The sequence below is a fragment of the Ochotona princeps genome, chromosome 24, assembly GCF_030435755.1.
Source record: "Ochotona princeps isolate mOchPri1 chromosome 24, mOchPri1.hap1, whole genome shotgun sequence".
In the NCBI taxonomy this organism is placed as follows: Eukaryota; Metazoa; Chordata; class Mammalia; order Lagomorpha; family Ochotonidae; genus Ochotona; species Ochotona princeps.
Genome location: NC_080855.1, coordinates 8,772,102 through 8,787,828, shown reverse-complemented (window position 1 = coordinate 8,787,828; position 15,727 = coordinate 8,772,102). Strand labels below are relative to the sequence as shown.

The window sequence follows — 15,727 nt, the reverse complement described above, 5'->3', positions numbered from 1 at the left end:
AGCGAGGGCAGCACCCCTCAGCTGCTCTGCCTGCTTCTGTGGGCACAGCCCCCGTGTCCCTGTCGGCTGTGCCTGGTGTGGGACAGCACACATAGCTCTTCCTGCCTAGCTGTCCTGGACACCTTGTCCTCCGGCCCCCCCAGGGACACTCACATGGGAGCTGGGAGTGGCCAGAGACAGCCGTGGGAGGTAGCGGACAGCAGCCTGAGCCCCAGGGGCCCTGGGAGTCCAGGGCAACCTCTGCCTTTCCCACAGGTGTTCCAAGTGGGGCACAAGGACAGAGCAGCTGTCAGAGACCTGAGCCTGAACCTGTACGAGGGGCAGATCACTGTCCTACTGGGCCACAACGGCGCGGGCAAGACCACCACCCTGTCCATGCTCACAGGTGAGGGGCGGCTTTGTGCACCCTTGCTCAGCACCAGCCCTGCTCTCTGCCACAGCTCCTAGCCCACCAGGGGTGAGCTCCAGTCCCCGAGCCCAGGGGGCTACATGGCGACCTTTACCCCTCCCTTGCTTGGTGAATACCCCAGCCCAGTGGGGTCAACTGAAGCCAGACAGGAGCAGGCGCACTCCATGTCGGTCTCATCCTGGCCAGTGCCCTGGCCTGTCACACTGTCCTCCCCGTCAAGGCTTCCCCACATCACTCCAAGTGCCAGAGCCCTCAGCGAGCGGCCCTGGCTCAGCTCTGGGGCCAGGGCTGCACACCTGAGATAGCTGACACTCTGGGCTTCTCGTCCTTAGCCAGCTGGGATACCCTGGTCATGAGGCTGTGTCCCTGTCCCTCAGCAGGCCCCCGACAGCCCAACCTGGTGGACAGCGGGGTGAGGAGGGTCACCCATGTGGCATGACTGGGGCAGGCCCTGCCGGCTCTGATACGTAGGATCCTCACGCTGCTGGGGCACCTTCTGCTTGGGTCCAGGTCTCTTTCCCCCTACCAGTGGACAGGCATACATCCGCGGCTACGAGATCTCCCAGGACATGGCTTGTATCCGCAAGAGCCTGGGCCTGTGCCCACAGCATGACATCCTGTTTGACAACCTCACGGTGGCCGAACATCTTTCCTTTTATGCTCAGGTGAGCCATAGGGGCGGGGGCCTCTTGGCTGGTGGACTCGGCTTTCCTGGGCGGAAGACCTCCAGGGCCTGCCGAGAGCTGTTTCAGGAGCTGGGACGATGGGGGTGTGAGACAAACTCCATCGGCCGGGACACTGCTGGGATAGGGCTGGCCTCACCACACTGCCTGCCTCATCTCTCTGGTTGCTGTGGTCTCAGCTGAAAGGCTTGTCGCGCCACAAGTGCCCCGAGGAGGTCAAGCAGATGCTGCATGCGCTCGGCCTGGAGGACAAGCGCCACACCCGGTGCAAGCTGCTGAGTGGGGGGATGAAGCGCAAGCTGTCCATCGGCATCGCCCTCATCGCGGGCTCCAAGGTACGGGGCCCCAGGGCAGGTGCACTGGGCAGGAGGGCGCAGGCACAGCGGCTGTAGCTCTTCTTGGCTTTCGCGATGACTCAGACATCTGAGCCCTAGATACCGTCATCGTGGGCTCCAAGGGACAGGGCTCCACGTGTGCAGGATGCCAAACTTGGTCCAGCTCAAGGAAGCGGCCAGCCAGCCTGGGCCTAGGGTCTCTGCACCTGCTTCCCATGCCCAGGTGCTGATGCTGGACGAGCCCACCTCAGGCATGGACGCCATCTCCAGGAGGGCTGTCTGGGACCTGCTGCAGCAGCAGAAAACTGACCGCACCATCCTGCTGACCACCCACTTCATGGACGAGGCCGACCTGCTGGGGGACCGCATCGCCATCATGGCCAAGGGGGAGCTGCAGTGCTGTGGGTCCCCACTGTTCCTCAAGCAGAAATATGGTGAGCACGAGTGAGGGGGGAGGGCAGGCGAGGGGTGGGCAGTCCTCCTGCCGCCTAGCGTGTGGTCAGTGCCGCTGGCCTGCTGTGCTCAGGCCACTGCTCCTTGCTGATGTTCAGGAAAGGCCCTGAGGTCGGACCATGAGAGGTCTCCCCCAGGCTCCCTGCTCCGGTGCCCTCCACCCCTAACTGGCCAGCCTCTTTTCCTTGCACCTACCCAGAGACCCCAGTGTGGCTGGGAGGAGTGGGGCACCCCAGAGCCTCACGCTAGCTGCATGTCCTAGGCGCTGGGTACCACATGACGTTGGTGAAGGAGCCGCACTGCAACCCTGCCAGCGTCATGCAGCTGGTGTATCAGCACATCCCCAATGCCACGCTGCAGAGCAACGCGGGCGCCGAGCTCTCCTTCGTCCTCCCCAAGGAGAGCACACACAGGTACCCGCCCAGGAAGGCTCCCGGCCACCCACCTCGCCTGTCAGGCCAGACACTGAGACCCCAGTCAGCTTCCTTGCTGGGGCCAGCGTGCCCGGCCTCCTGGCCAGAGCTGGCTCATTCGGAGGAGCCCAGAGCTCTCCAGGCCTGGCTGCCGCCTTTCCATGCTCCTGCTGCGCTGGGGGAGCCGCTCGTCTGTGTCGTCACCAGGGTATGGACAGGGCCTGTGCTGTCCCATGTCTGTTCTCCACAAGCACCGGGAGATTACAAAGCTTCCTGCCCTGCAGTACCAGCATGAGAGGAGGGCCAGTGACTGGGCTCTGGACAGCAACCTGTGTAACCTCCCAGGAGGTTACAAAGAAAGGGGTGTCCCTTCCTGTGCCGGTGTCGGTGTGACGCTCAAGTAGCTATATAGAAAAACACACAGGGAGCCATTTGAGCCGGACCTTCTGTAGTTGTCTTTGAATGGCATTTTAGGGCTGTCCTGCACCCCTCCCCACACATACAAGAAGAGGATTCTCTGGATGAACCACCAAGGCCTGAGAGAGGCCCTCTTCACTTTGGGTCTCTTCCTCAGGTTTGAAAGTCTCTTTGGCAAGTTGGAGAAGCGGCAGAAGGAGCTGGGCATCGCCAGCTTCGGGGCGTCCGTCACCACTATGGAAGAGGTCTTCCTCCGGTCAGTACGCCAAAAGCAGTGAGCTGCTGCTCAATTGTCATGGGTCCAGTAACCTCAGAAAGTCCATCTGCTCCAGCGAGTAAGATCCCAGGAGAGATGGCCCCATGGTAGCCTTGTCCCTAAGAACCTTGCAGTCTCAGGGGCAGCCTGCATAACAAGGGCATGGCAGGGGCAGCCCCAGGAAAGCCCTGACCATGGGGACCAAGGGTCAGGGGTTCTCAGGCCTCCGTGTGGCACCAGCCTGGCACCTACTGTCCTTGCCACCTCAGTGCCCGCTCCTACTGTCCCCCTGCCCTTGGCAGTGAGTGCTCCAGACCCACATCTCCCACCACCAGGGCTGGCTGAGTGATGAGCCCTCTTCGGTGCCGCCCCATGCCCTGCGCCCCCTCCCCGGGCTCATCCAGCTGTGCCCAGCTGGTGTTCCTGCTGAATGAGTGGGCAGCCAGGCTCACAGATGGACAGACAAGCCCATGAGTCCACTGATGGTGGTTCTCCTTCAGGCCCTCTGACCTCAGGCCTGTCCCTGCCCCTGCCTGGGCAGAGGGGCTGGACTACAGCGATGCCTGTGTGTGTCCATCACAGGGTCGGCAAGCTGGTAGACAGCAGCATGGACATCCAGGCTGTCCAGCTTCCTGCCCTGCAGTACCAGCACGAGAGGAGGGCCAGTGACTGGGCTCTGGACAGCAACCTGTGTGGGCTCTTGGACCCAACGGACGGCGTGGGCACCCTCATCGAGGAGGAGCCCGCCATGGTCAAGCTCAACAGCGGGGTAGGAGCTCCATGCCGGGCTGCACGGGGCTGGTGTGAAGATCTCTGCCTTCCCAGCCGCTCATGGTCGGGAGGGCTCCTTGAAAGGAGATGTGGGTTTCGGGAGTGCTTGCCAGCAGCAGAGGGGGATCGCCTAACCTTCCCCTGCCCCTGTGCGGAGGTGTATTCCCTGCCACAGCCCCCTGCAGACTCTCGGGTTTTAGCAGAGCCGTTGATATTCCCCAAGGCCCTGACATGAGTGCTCAGGTCTGATGGAACCTTTGCTTCTGAGGTCAGCCCATGCCCAGCCCTGTGCCTGTGCGACCTTGGCAGCTCAGCCAACTGGCAGATGGTCCAGTTTTTGCTTCGTGGGCAGGAGACTAAGGCCCCTGGCCAAAGTCGAGTGGTCTTCCTGTGGCATCTCTGGGGTCTACTCGCCAGGTGGCCTGACCCTGGGCACCTGACCCTGGGCACCCGACCCTGGGCCCCAATGCCATTTAGGGGTCTGTTCGCCAGGTGGCCTGACCCTGGGCACCCGACCCTGGACCCCAATGCCATTTAGGGGTCTGTTCGTCAGACGGCCTGACCCTGGGCACCTGACCCCAGCCCCGAAGCCGTCCAGAGTTGCGAACTGTTAAGGGTCCAGGAAGGTGGCTGGGGAGGTTGGTCCACCTGGGTTCTGCAGCCAGCAGCAAGGGGAAGGGAGGGTGTCTTAGGCACTCCCACAACTATCCTGGGAGCAGCCCACGTCTGCCCTAATTCCCCAGCTGTGCTGAGCCCCAGAAGCCCGAGTGCCAGCTGCTGAGCTCCTGCAGGCCCTTCTGGAGGCCCTAATGATTCTCAGTGTGGCTGGAGGTACCACGTGGGGCAGGTGAGCTCAAACACTGGGTTCTGTGTCTTCCGCACAGATGGCTCTGCACTGGCAGCAGTTCTGGGCCATGTTCCTGAAGAAAGCCACCTACAGCTGGCGGGAGTGGAAGATGCTGGCCACCCAGGTCCTCGTGCCCCTGACGGTTGTCACCTTGGCCCTTCTGGCCATTAACTATTCTTCCGAGATCTTGGATGACCCCCTGCTGCAGCTGACCCTCAGCGAGTACGGCCGCACCGCCGTGCCCTTCTCTGCCCCTGGGGCCTCCAGGCTGGGCCAGCAGCTGTCGGAGCATCTGAAGGACATGCTGCAGGCTGAAGGACAGGAGCCCCGAGAGGTGCTGGGTAAGGCGCAGGGGACAGACAGTGCACACAGGCTCCGGATGCTGCAGATGTCCCCCTGGGAAAGGGGGGTGGCACCCTAAGTCAAAGGATGTGCCCTTGGTGAGGCCTCCCCGGGAATGTTCACTCCTGGAAGTGTGACTTTTGGGATGAAAGCAAGACATTCCATGGCCCTGGACTTGACTCCTTGCTGTGCCCTTCCTGGCCACAGCCCCCTCCGAGGGGCAGCTTGTCCACCGGCAGCTGGGCTCAGAGGTGCCCCAGGGCCAAGAACAAGCAGGGCTCTGATGGAACAGGATGGAAGTTCCACAGCTCACTGCCTACCTCCTGAGCAATACGGTGGAGGTTCAGCAGACGCTGAGACCTTGGCAGAGCTCAAGATGTCCTTGGCTGCCTGCTGGGGCAGCTCAGCGCCGCAGGCATTGCTGCAGGCACTGGTGACCAGGGAAAAGCCCCAGCTGGACCCTGCCCGCAACGGCCCCCTGAGCCATGCAGTGAGGCCCTAACTGGGCCCTAACTGGGCCCTGCCCACGCCGGGCCCTCAAGCCGCACAATGAGGTGGTACTGTGCCCTTGCTGGTCCCAGCACCTCCTGACTTGGCTGTTGCTCCTCAGGTGACCTGGAGGAGTTCCTTATTTTCAGGGCCTCAGTGGAGGGGGGCGGCTTTAACGAGCGGTGCCTGGTGGCCACGTCCTTCAGAGATGTGGGGGAGCGGATGGTGGTCACCGCCCTGTTCAACAACCAAGCGTACCATTCCCCGGCCACCGCTCTGACCGTCGCAGACAACCTGCTGTTCCGGCTTCTGTGCGGCCCCCGGGCCTCCATCGTGGTCTCCAACTACCCCCAGCCCCGGAGCGCCCTGCAGGCCGCCAAGGACCAGTTCAGCGAGTACGTGCAGTCCACGCTCCCTCCCTGCGATTGCCTGCCCACCTGGCTGGCACTGCCAGGGGCCTGCAAACACAAGGGTTTCTGCCCCCCAAAGCCCTGCAGTATCTGGGTCCCCTGCCGACCCTCCCCACTGGAGAGGCCCTGCTCACCTGTCTCCAGGGGGTTTTGACCGCATTTGGGCGACTCCAAGTTTCCAGCAGCGTCAGTTGAAGTGCTGGGGGCTCTGTGGAAATTCAGAGCAACAGTAGCCACCTGAGCTGTAGGGTCGGCCCCAGGGTGGAGCTAGGCAGGGGACAGTGAGCCAGAGCAAAGATTGTTTAATTTTTCTGTTTGGCTTTAGTGGCTTTAACAGATATGAATGAGTTAGCGTGGAACTTGCCCACTTAAAATCTCGCTCAGGGACTGATGGGCGTATTCAGTGAACGTTCTGGAAGTGGAACTCAGGACCTGCTGGGCTTAGTCCCTCTGGCTATGCAGGAGTCCCCTGGTGGGTCTGGCCATGGGATGCGGCTGTGGGGATCAGTGGGGACAGAAAGTGCCCAGGAAAGGCCTTCCCTGGTGTGAAGACCTTCCTGGCTCCAGCTTTGCTTCCTCAGCCCCCTGTAGTGGTGTGGCTGCTGCACTGCAGGCTTGAACCACCCTAGGATTTGGGGTGAGGGCGACCCTGGTCTTTACCTAGCCATCCTGTGCTCTGTACCCCTAGGGGCCGGAAGGGCTTCGACATCGCCCTCAATCTGCTCTTTGCCATGGCCTTCCTGGCCAGCACATTCTCCATCCTGGCGGTCAGTGAGAGGGCTGTGCAGGCCAAGCACGTCCAGTTTGTGAGCGGAGTCCACGTGGCTACCTACTGGCTCTCGGCTCTGCTGTGGGACCTCATTTCCTTCCTGGTCCCTAGCCTGCTGCTGCTTGTGAGTCAGGGAGTCCCTCCCGCAGGTCACAGGGGGTGGGGGTTCACCCTAAGGAGACCTGCACAGACCTGGAGCCAGATGGGACGTCTGAGCTAGCGCTCCGCCAGGAGCCAGGGCCAAGAGCAGCCAATGGGGCGGGGCCCGACGGGCAGCCCCTTCCCTGACCGCTGTGTGCCATGGGCAGGCGGTGTTCCGGGCCTTTGATGTGCGTGCCTTCGCGTGGGACGGCCGGGCGGCTGACACGCTGCTGCTGCTGTTGCTGTACGGCTGGGCCATTGTTCCCCTCATGTATCTCCTGAGCTGCCTCTTCTCCAGCGCGGCCACCGCCTACACCCGCTTGACCATCGTCAACATCCTGTCGGGCATCGCCACCTTCCTCATGGTTACCATCATGCGCATCCCAGGTGGGAGCACACAGCCCTCCCCAGGGCACCCCTGCCCTGTGCGGTGACGACAGAGCCAGCCAGGGACACCTGTGAGCTGCCGTCTCGCTAGGCCTGCTAGTGGGGACCAGTCCCTAGCCTGGGAGGTCCCTGACTGGCACTTTGCTGCCTGTGTCTGTCTGTGTCTCCTCACCACAGCGGTAAAGCTAGAAGAACTTTCTAGAACACTGGATCATGTTTTCCTGGTGCTGCCCAACCACTGCCTGGGGATGGCGGTCAGCAACCTCTACGAGAACTACGAAACCCAGCGCTACTGCACATCCTCAGAGATCGCTGCCCACTACTGCAAAAAGTACAGTGAGTGTCCCGTGCTGGCCACAGCGGCCACAGCCCAGGGCTCCCCTGCTGGCCTTCCAAGCGGCCGGCTTTCCATGCTGTGTCCTGGTGTGGCTTCTGCTCTGTCCACCTGTCCCTGTGTCCTGAGGCATTCAGGGGTCCAGGCTCAAGGGGTAATTAGGGACGGACCCGTTGCACCTTCAGGGAGCTCTGGACCACCCCGACGGGGCCGTGTCCTTCTGTCTTCATGTGACCCCTTTCTCAGGTCTGCGTCTCCGATCTCGCTCTGTTCCCACAAGAACACCTGTCACCTAAGAGTCTTAACTGACCTTACAAGTCACAGATGAGGGGGTGGGACTTGGCCCTGCACCTGTGGGACCATGTCTCCATGGCATGTCAGATGGCAGCCCCCTGGGCAGCCTCGGCAAGCCCAGTCCTGTGTCTGTCGCTCCTCCAAGGACTGGGTCAGCCATTGGTGTTTGTGTGCTGTCCCCTGCTCTGAGCCGTCGCTGCACACGGTGCCCGGCCAGAGAAAGCGGGTGTGTGAGTGGACGCATGTGATGAGAGGCACCCCACGTGGCCAGGCCCCCAGGAAGTGTGGGTGGGAGGCACGGATGGACACAGGGTGTGGAGTGGGGCCCACATCTCCTGTGCTCCCCACAGACATTGTGTACCAGGAGAACTTCTACGCGTGGAGTGCCCCGGGGGTCGGCAGGTTCGCGACCTCCATGGCCGCCTCGGGGTGTTTCTACCTCAGCCTGCTCTTCCTCATCGAGACCAACCTGCTGCAGAGGCTGAGGAGCGCCGTGTGTGCCTTGCGGAGAAGGCGGACTCTGGTGAGTGGCCGCCAGGAGCTCGGGACGCTGGCCACAAGCCCCATGTGCTTCGTCTGAGCGTCCCCATCCCCAACCAGGTCCCGACTCCTGTTGCCCCCAGGGACTGTCCCCTGTCCCCCAGACCCGTCACTGCAGTCAGCCTTGGGGGCCTGAATTAGTACTCAGCAGGACCCAGTGAGATGGTCTGTGTCCCTGCCCTCAGACACAGGGCCGTGGCCTTCCTGAGGCCTCAAGGTTCGTGTTTCCTGGGGGTGCCAAATCTAGCCCAGGAGACCCCTCCTTGCTTCCTGCCTGCAGGGCCTGAGCTGGGGTGAGGTTGGGAGGGAGCGCCTCAAAGATCTCCATTCCAGCAGCCCACTCCAGGTCGACCCCCAGCCCTGCCCCTTCTCCCTCCAAAGAGGGACCTAGGCTGGGATTCACCGGTGCCGTCTGGGTCTCGAACAACCAGGCAGAGCTGTGCGCCCAGACCGCGCTGCTCCCTGAGGACCAAGACGTGGCTAATGAGAGGAACCGGGTCCTGGCCCCCAGCCCAGACCCCCTGCTGGACGCACCACTTGTCATCAAGGAGCTGTCCAAGGTGACGCGAGGCCCGTCCTGCCTCTTCCTGTCCCCGCCTGACCCCGGGGCCTGTTCACCGCAGGCTGACCATGGGTATTCCTGCAGGTGTATGACCAGCGGACGCCCCTTCTCGCCGTGGACAGGATCTCCCTTGCGGTCCAGAGGGGGGAGTGCTTTGGCCTGCTTGGCTTCAATGGGGCTGGGAAAACCACCACGTTCAAGATGCTGACCGGGGAGGAGTCCATCACTGCTGGGGACGCCTTTGTCGGGGGTCACAGCATCCGCTCTGACATTGGGAAGGTGGGGTGCAAGGCAGCCCTGCGGGGCAAGCACAGACAAGGCGGGGGGCAGGGCTCTCTGGCTCCTGGCAGGCATGGTCAGCAGTGATGGCTGGTGGGACTGCACCCCAGCAGGTGGGGAGAACAGAAGAGGCTGGCCTAAAAGGAAGGCATGTCCAGTTCTGCTGCAGTGGCCACCTTGCATCCAGGCAGGATGAGTGAGTGTGGCGAAGAGGTCAAACAAGAGACCAGGGCTCGGCACCAGGTCCCCATACTGGGCTGAGTACGCAGGCTGAGGTTGGCCTGGGAAGGCATCCTGCCGCTTGGCCCAGGGTACAAGAGGGGGAAGGCACAGCAAGGTTCCTGTGACCAGGAGGTGGCTGCAGGTCCCCCTGGTGTGCACACACCCTCAGGCCCTTCTGGAGGAGGGCCTCAGGCCCAGGCCTACCAGGCCTACCAGGACTGGGCTCTGAGGCTGCAGGCAGGGCTGCTCATGAGATCCACAGTCCCTGGAGGGAACCATCCCACAGACTGATAGGAAGCGGTTAGAACGCGCAGAAGGCCAAGAGCCACTGTTGCGGGTATCAGTGGGTGGCTAGCCACAGCACCCTTGGGTTCTGCAAGAGAGAGAATGGGGAACTGAGCATGCTCCCTTTGAAGCAAGTGCTGGAGGCCTCAGTGGGCAGCTCTGCTCGCTGGCCCCCTCTGCTGGCGGGGAGCCTCCCTGCACCAGCCGGGTCTTGGTGTCCAGGGCCTCTGCCCAGCTCTCCCACCAGCAACCCTAGACACATGAGAAACACCCTCCCAAGGATGGCTTCCTTCTGACCCGCTCCCTCTGGGGCTGTATCCTAACCCCAGGTGCGGCAACGGATTGGCTACTGCCCCCAGTTTGATGCCCTGCTAGACCACATGACCGGCCGGGAGATGCTGGTCATGTATGCTCGGCTCCGCGGCATCCCTGAGCGCCATATCGGGACCTGTGTGGAAAACACGCTGCGGGGCCTGCTTCTGGAGCCACATGCTGACAAGCTGGTCAGGACGTACAGGTGCGACCCGTGTCAGCCTCACCCCTGGCCTCGGGCCACCTGGCTGAAGCCAGGGTCCCCCTCAGCTACCCTGGCCCACCTGGCTAGAACTGGCCTCCCCCTCAGCTGCCCTGGCCCAGCTGGCTGGGGCCAGGTCCCCCTCGGCCTCCCTGACCCACCCAGCCGGGTCCTGCTCAGCACTACAGCAGGCCAGTTGCCTGAGCCCACAGCCCTAGGACTGGGCAGGGATTGGGCAGCATGGTCCAGGCAAGGCCAGGATTCAGAGCCTGTCCCGACAGAGGCAAGGCCAGTGTATATGGGGGCACTCCTGCTCCCTCGAGGGCCTCTCCCCTGGCCGTCACTGGGCAGCGGGACCTGGGAAGCCTCTTGCTGTCAGCCTGACCCTGTACCTGTCGCTTCCTCCCCCAGCGGGGGGAACAAGCGCAAACTGAGCACAGGCATTGCCCTCATCGGAGAGCCCGCCGTCATCTTCCTGGACGAGCCGTCCACTGGCATGGACCCCGTGGCCCGGCGCCTGCTCTGGGACACCGTGGCCCGCGCCCGCGAGTCCGGCAAGGCCGTCATCATCACCTCCCACAGGTAGAGCCGGGGGTCCCCGTGGGTCAGTGACAGAGCAGACGAGGCCGGGGAGGGCAGGCTCCGGGGTGGACAGCAGGGCCTGTGCCCACCAGAGACTCCTCGGCCCCTGGCCGTGGCCACACTCTGGAGCGCCCTGACCTGGGCGTCACCACCTTCCCGCCCACACGAGACCCCGACAGTCAGGGTGGGTGGCGGCACCGCAGCCGTGTCTCAGGCCTCCACCCTTGTCCCCAGCATGGAGGAGTGTGAGGCCTTGTGCACCCGGCTGGCCATCATGGTGCAGGGTCAGTTCAAGTGCCTGGGCAGCCCGCAGCACCTCAAGAGCAAGTTTGGCAGCGGCTACTCCCTGCAGGCCAAGGTCCGCAGCAAGGGGCAGCAGGAGGCGCTGGAGGCGTTCAAGGCGTTTGTGGAGCTGACCTTCCCAGGTCTGTGCTGCCCAGGGCCCCCACCTGAGCCCCCCCAGCCACCGGGGCGAGGGTCCCTGTGCCCAGGCCGCCCTGCCCTAGCCCAGCGTGGAGCTCACAGCAGCACGGTCTGTCCTGTGTGCAGGTAGCATCCTGGAGGACGAGCACCAGGGGATGGTCCATTACCACCTGCCCAGCCATGGCCTCGGCTGGGCGAAGGTGAGCGCAGGCCCTGACCCCTGCTCTGACCGATGCCAGTGGGGACAGAAGGTGTCCCTGCAGCCATCTCTCCAGGTTGATTCTAGACTCTTTCCAGAATAAATCACCTGATTTCCCCTTAAAACTCACCATCAGACCTGCCAGAGCCTAAGTTTTATGCCTAGAACATTCGAGTGGAAAGGAATTGAATGCAATAGGAAAATTAACCAGGAAAAGAGCTGCAGCTTGCCCAAGGCCACACTCTGTGCGTGGAACAGAGCAGTAGCCTCTCCTGGGAGGCAGGACTGACCTCTTGGGGCTCACTCCAGGGTGGGGGACTCTGGGTCCAGGTTGACAATGATCAAATCTTGGCAAGAGTGGCAGGCTGCCTGGTCCTTGTTGCCAGGGAATTTGTAGAACTGGGCCCCCGGTTCTCTGGCCAGTGACTACTGTCCCCCACAGGTTTTTGGCATCCTGGAGAAAGCCAAGGAGAAGTACGGCGTGGACGACTATTCTGTGAGCCAGATCTCATTGGAGCAGGTCTTCCTGAGCTTTGCACACCTGCAGCCACCCACCTCCGAGGAGGGACGATGAGGGGGCATCGTGGGAGGGACAGGAGCCAGGGCCTGTGTCACTGTGGTGTGCACCCGCCTTTCACTTTTACTCACTGTCTCCCGTGGTGGCTCTGAAGAGAGGCGAGACAGCCTGCACAGAACAGACGCAATGCATCGGCACCCTCCAGGGCAAGGCCGCCGGCAGGCCTCAGCTTCCCAGGCCAGCCGCCGGGACTCACGCTGCCAGGCCAGGCTTGGGTCTCCCAAGTGTGGGCAGGCAGGCATCCCCAGCGGAGCCTGGCAACTGGGTCTCTGTAGAAGCTCACGCAGGGAAGGAGCCCAGCAGGCAGCCTGTCTGTGGGGACACGTGACACTAAGCTGCCATGGAGGGAGAGGAGCAGCCAGGTCCCCAGGCTGCTGGCAACGGGAGGCCGGGTCACAGAGACCAGATGGCAGCAGGGCTGGGGTTGAGACCGCCTTCCGGGCACGGCCAGAGGTGCTGCTCCTGAGTGTGCGGCCGGGCCGGGCCACCCACCAACAGCGTCCTGAAGCGGCTGAGCCAGACCGGCAGCACTCTCCACCGCTCCCACGCAAGCTCCAGGACAGCGGGGGACCACCACCAGGGGTACTGAGCACACACTAAGCACATTGTGACCGTCCAGAAAATAAAGGCTGTGGGGTCCCACGCAGTCTGTTTCAGACATGTCATGAGCTCCATCACTCACCCACCAATCCCAGCAGGAACCCCATTGTCCCCCATGGCTGAGGGGGACGGGCACCAAGCAGGTGATCAGCGGGGGAGCAGCCCCTGGACACAAAGTTCTCTTCTCCAAGATTCTTCCTCAGTATTAGCTCCCTTATGTGTGCAGTTTCCTGAGGTTTTTCATAACTTTATTATGACTTAAGTCCCTGCATTTGGCATTACCTTAAAATTCATCATTTTAGGAAAATTTCTGCTCCCTGTGGCCTTAGAGCACTTCTTATTTATATTTTCCTCAGTTTCTCAAACTTTTTAAAAAGATTTATGTATTTTTGTTGCAAAGTCAGATATAGAGAGGAGGAGAGACAAAGATCTTCCGTCTGACAATCCACTCCCCAAGTGACCGTGCGGCCGGTGCTGCGCTGATCCGAAGCCACGAGGCAGGAACCTCTTCCAGGTCTCCCACGGGTGCAGGGTCCCAAGGCTTTGGGCCGCCCTCGACTGCTTTCCCAGGCCACAGGCAGGGAGCTGGATGGGAAGTGGAGCTGCCGGGATTAGAACCGGCGCCCATATGGGATCCCGGGGCGTTCAAGGCGAGGACTTTAGCTACTAGGCCATGGTGCCGAGCCAGTTTCTCAAACTTGATGCAAGTACAGGGAGCTTTCAGTAGCTTCCAACAGGCAGATATACAAAGAAGAGACATAGAGAGAAAGATCTTCCATCCACTGGTTCACTCCCCAAGTGGCTACAATGGCTGGAGCTGAGCCGACCTACAGCCAAGAGCCAGGAGCCTCTTCTTGGTCTCCAGAATGGGTATAAGGTCCCAAGGCTTTGGCCCATCCCAGGTCACAAGCAAGGAGCTGAAAGGGAAGCAGGACAGCCAGGATATGAACTTGTGCCCATGTGGGATGCTGGTGGATGCAAGGCGAGGATTTAGCCACTAGGCTACTGCACCAGACCCAATAGCTTCCTTTTTCTTTAAGACCTACTTATTTATTCAAGAGATAAAACTACAAAGTGGGAGGAGAGGAAGAGAATGGGAGAGACAGAGATCTTCCATCTGTTGCTTCACTCCCCAGATGTCTGTAACAGCTGGAGCTGGGCCAGGCCAAAGCCAGGAGCCAGACGCTGCCTCCAGGTCTCCCACAGGCGCAGGGTTCCAAGGCTTTGGGCCGTCCTCCACTGCTTTCCTGGGCCACAAGCAGGGAGCTGGATGGGAAGTGGAGCAGGTGGGACGCGAGCTGGCGCCCAAAGAAGTAAATGTAGCCATGGCTGAGGCTGAACCCTGTCAACCAGAGAAGGCTGGGAGGGAGCCCCATTCTGGACGCTCAGCCTGGCCTGAGTCACTTCCTCCAACACTCAGAAAGGGCACTGTCCCACACTAGGTCCCAGGGCAGGTGGGCTGGGCAGCTCAACCAAAGCACCTGCTTCCTGTCCTTCCACCCGAGTGGCACTGTCTCCGCTGCCGTACTGCTCACCTGGGCCAGCGCAGCGCTCCCTACACAGGCAGCTGTGCCCTCTGTACCCCCGTACCTGGTTGGCCTGTCCTCTGACACCACCATGAAGTGCAACCAGCTGTCACTACCCGTGAAGTGCGTAAGAGGCTCCAGGCATGAAGGGGCGCTCGGACCCCCACGTGCACGGCTCCAACCCTGGGACCCTCCAGAGGGCAGCCTGTGCTGTCTAGGGTAGTGCAGGGTGGCTGCTGTAGGAACCTCAGTCCCTGGCAACACCCGGGGGGACCCCATGACTCCAATCTCTCTAGGGCAAGCTGACCCCAAACTGTGGGACTTCCCCTCCAGCCTGGTTAACCCAGAAGACCCCCATTCCTCCTCGGGCACAGGCCCCAGCCCCAAGGCGCCACCCCTGCCCATCCAAAGCTGAACAGTGCACTGCCTTTTGCGGCACACCACAGGCTCCCTGTGTGCGCCCCTCCCTAAGGGTGCCTGCGCTGGTGTGGCCCCAGACTTCCGATAGGGAAGGGGGCTGAGGACACCGGGAGAGCCTGCAGGATGCCCACTGGCCACACCATCAGCCCAGGCAGGACCCTCCACCACCAACCTTAGCAGGCTGGCACCAGGGCTGGGAGCACAGCGCTGAGTGGGTTCCCCCCAACTGAACCTCTGCCAGTCTTCAAGCGCCACAAGCCAGGCTGCTCAGTTTGTAGGTGCAAAGCTGGTGGCACATTTGATAACAGAATTAGTGATATTTAGAAACAAATCTCTCGGGCCCGGTGGCGTGGCCTAGCGGCTAAAGTCCTCGCCTTGAACGCCCCGGGATCCCATATGGGCGCCGGTTCTAATCCCGGCAGCTCCACTTCCCATCCAGCTCCCTGCTTGTGGCCTGGGAAAGCAGTCGAGGACGGCCCAAACCTTTGGGACCCTGCACCCGTGTGGGAGACCTGGAAGAGGTTCCTGGTTCCCGGCTTCGGATCGGCGCGCACCGGCCCTTTGCGGCTCACTTGGGGATGAAACATCGGATGGAAGATCTTCCTCTCTGTCTCTCCTCCTCTCTGTATATCCGGCTTTCCAATAATAATAAAATCTTTAAAAAAAAAATTAAAAAAAAAAAAAAGAAAAAAGAAACAAATCTCTCACCTCCCTGTGTGCCTGAATAAATCATGCTTTAGATTTAATATAAAATGTGCCATTTTTGCATGTACCAAATTACAAGAGAGCATTAAATTTTTTTTTTTTAGATTTATTTTTATTGGAAAGTCAGAGAGGAGGAGAGACAGAGAGGAAGATCTTCCCTCCACTGATTCACTGCCCAAGTGGCTGCAATGGCCAGAGCCGAGCCAATCCGAAGCCAGGAGCCTCCTCCAAATCTCCCACTTGGGTGCCGGGTCCTAAGGCTTTGGGCCGTCCTGGTCTGCTTTCCCAGGACATGAGCAGGGAGCTGGATGGGAAGCGGGGCCACCAGGACACAAACCGGCGGACATCTGGGATCCCAGTGTGTGCCAACGTGAGGACCTTAGCTACTAGGCTGCCGCGCCAGGCACTTTTTTTTTTTAAGCAAGGGAGAGTCTGCCCAGCTGGCTCTGTCCCAGCCTGCCCTCGCCCCACACCGGGCTCTGGGTCCTCTTTGGCCAGGCGCTTGAGCTGTTGCCCACGTCGCCTTCAAGGCCCACCACAGCC

The 15,727-nt window shown here is 61.3% G+C and overlaps 1 protein-coding gene across 1 annotated transcript in view; it reads left to right on the top strand.

Annotated features, from left to right (window-relative positions):
• Positions 1-11,982, top strand: part of ABCA3 (ATP binding cassette subfamily A member 3) — a 30,939-nt gene extending 18,957 nt beyond the window's left edge. The window contains exons 13-32 of the mRNA XM_058680351.1: positions 256-385; positions 920-1,074; positions 1,272-1,427; positions 1,651-1,861; positions 2,143-2,293; positions 2,868-2,966; positions 3,549-3,735; positions 4,622-4,925; positions 5,537-5,810; positions 6,514-6,718; positions 6,903-7,122; positions 7,300-7,458; positions 8,101-8,273; positions 8,722-8,850; positions 8,937-9,131; positions 9,968-10,155; positions 10,564-10,734; positions 10,969-11,159; positions 11,284-11,357; positions 11,799-11,982. Coding sequence (XP_058536334.1) covers positions 256-385; positions 920-1,074; positions 1,272-1,427; positions 1,651-1,861; positions 2,143-2,293; positions 2,868-2,966; positions 3,549-3,735; positions 4,622-4,925; positions 5,537-5,810; positions 6,514-6,718; positions 6,903-7,122; positions 7,300-7,458; positions 8,101-8,273; positions 8,722-8,850; positions 8,937-9,131; positions 9,968-10,155; positions 10,564-10,734; positions 10,969-11,159; positions 11,284-11,357; positions 11,799-11,930 — 3,504 coding nt within the window. The 3' untranslated portion in view covers positions 11,931-11,982. The remainder of the gene's footprint in view (positions 1-255; positions 386-919; positions 1,075-1,271; positions 1,428-1,650; positions 1,862-2,142; positions 2,294-2,867; positions 2,967-3,548; positions 3,736-4,621; positions 4,926-5,536; positions 5,811-6,513; positions 6,719-6,902; positions 7,123-7,299; positions 7,459-8,100; positions 8,274-8,721; positions 8,851-8,936; positions 9,132-9,967; positions 10,156-10,563; positions 10,735-10,968; positions 11,160-11,283; positions 11,358-11,798) is intronic.
• The last annotated feature ends 3,745 nt before the right edge of the window (positions 11,983-15,727 follow it).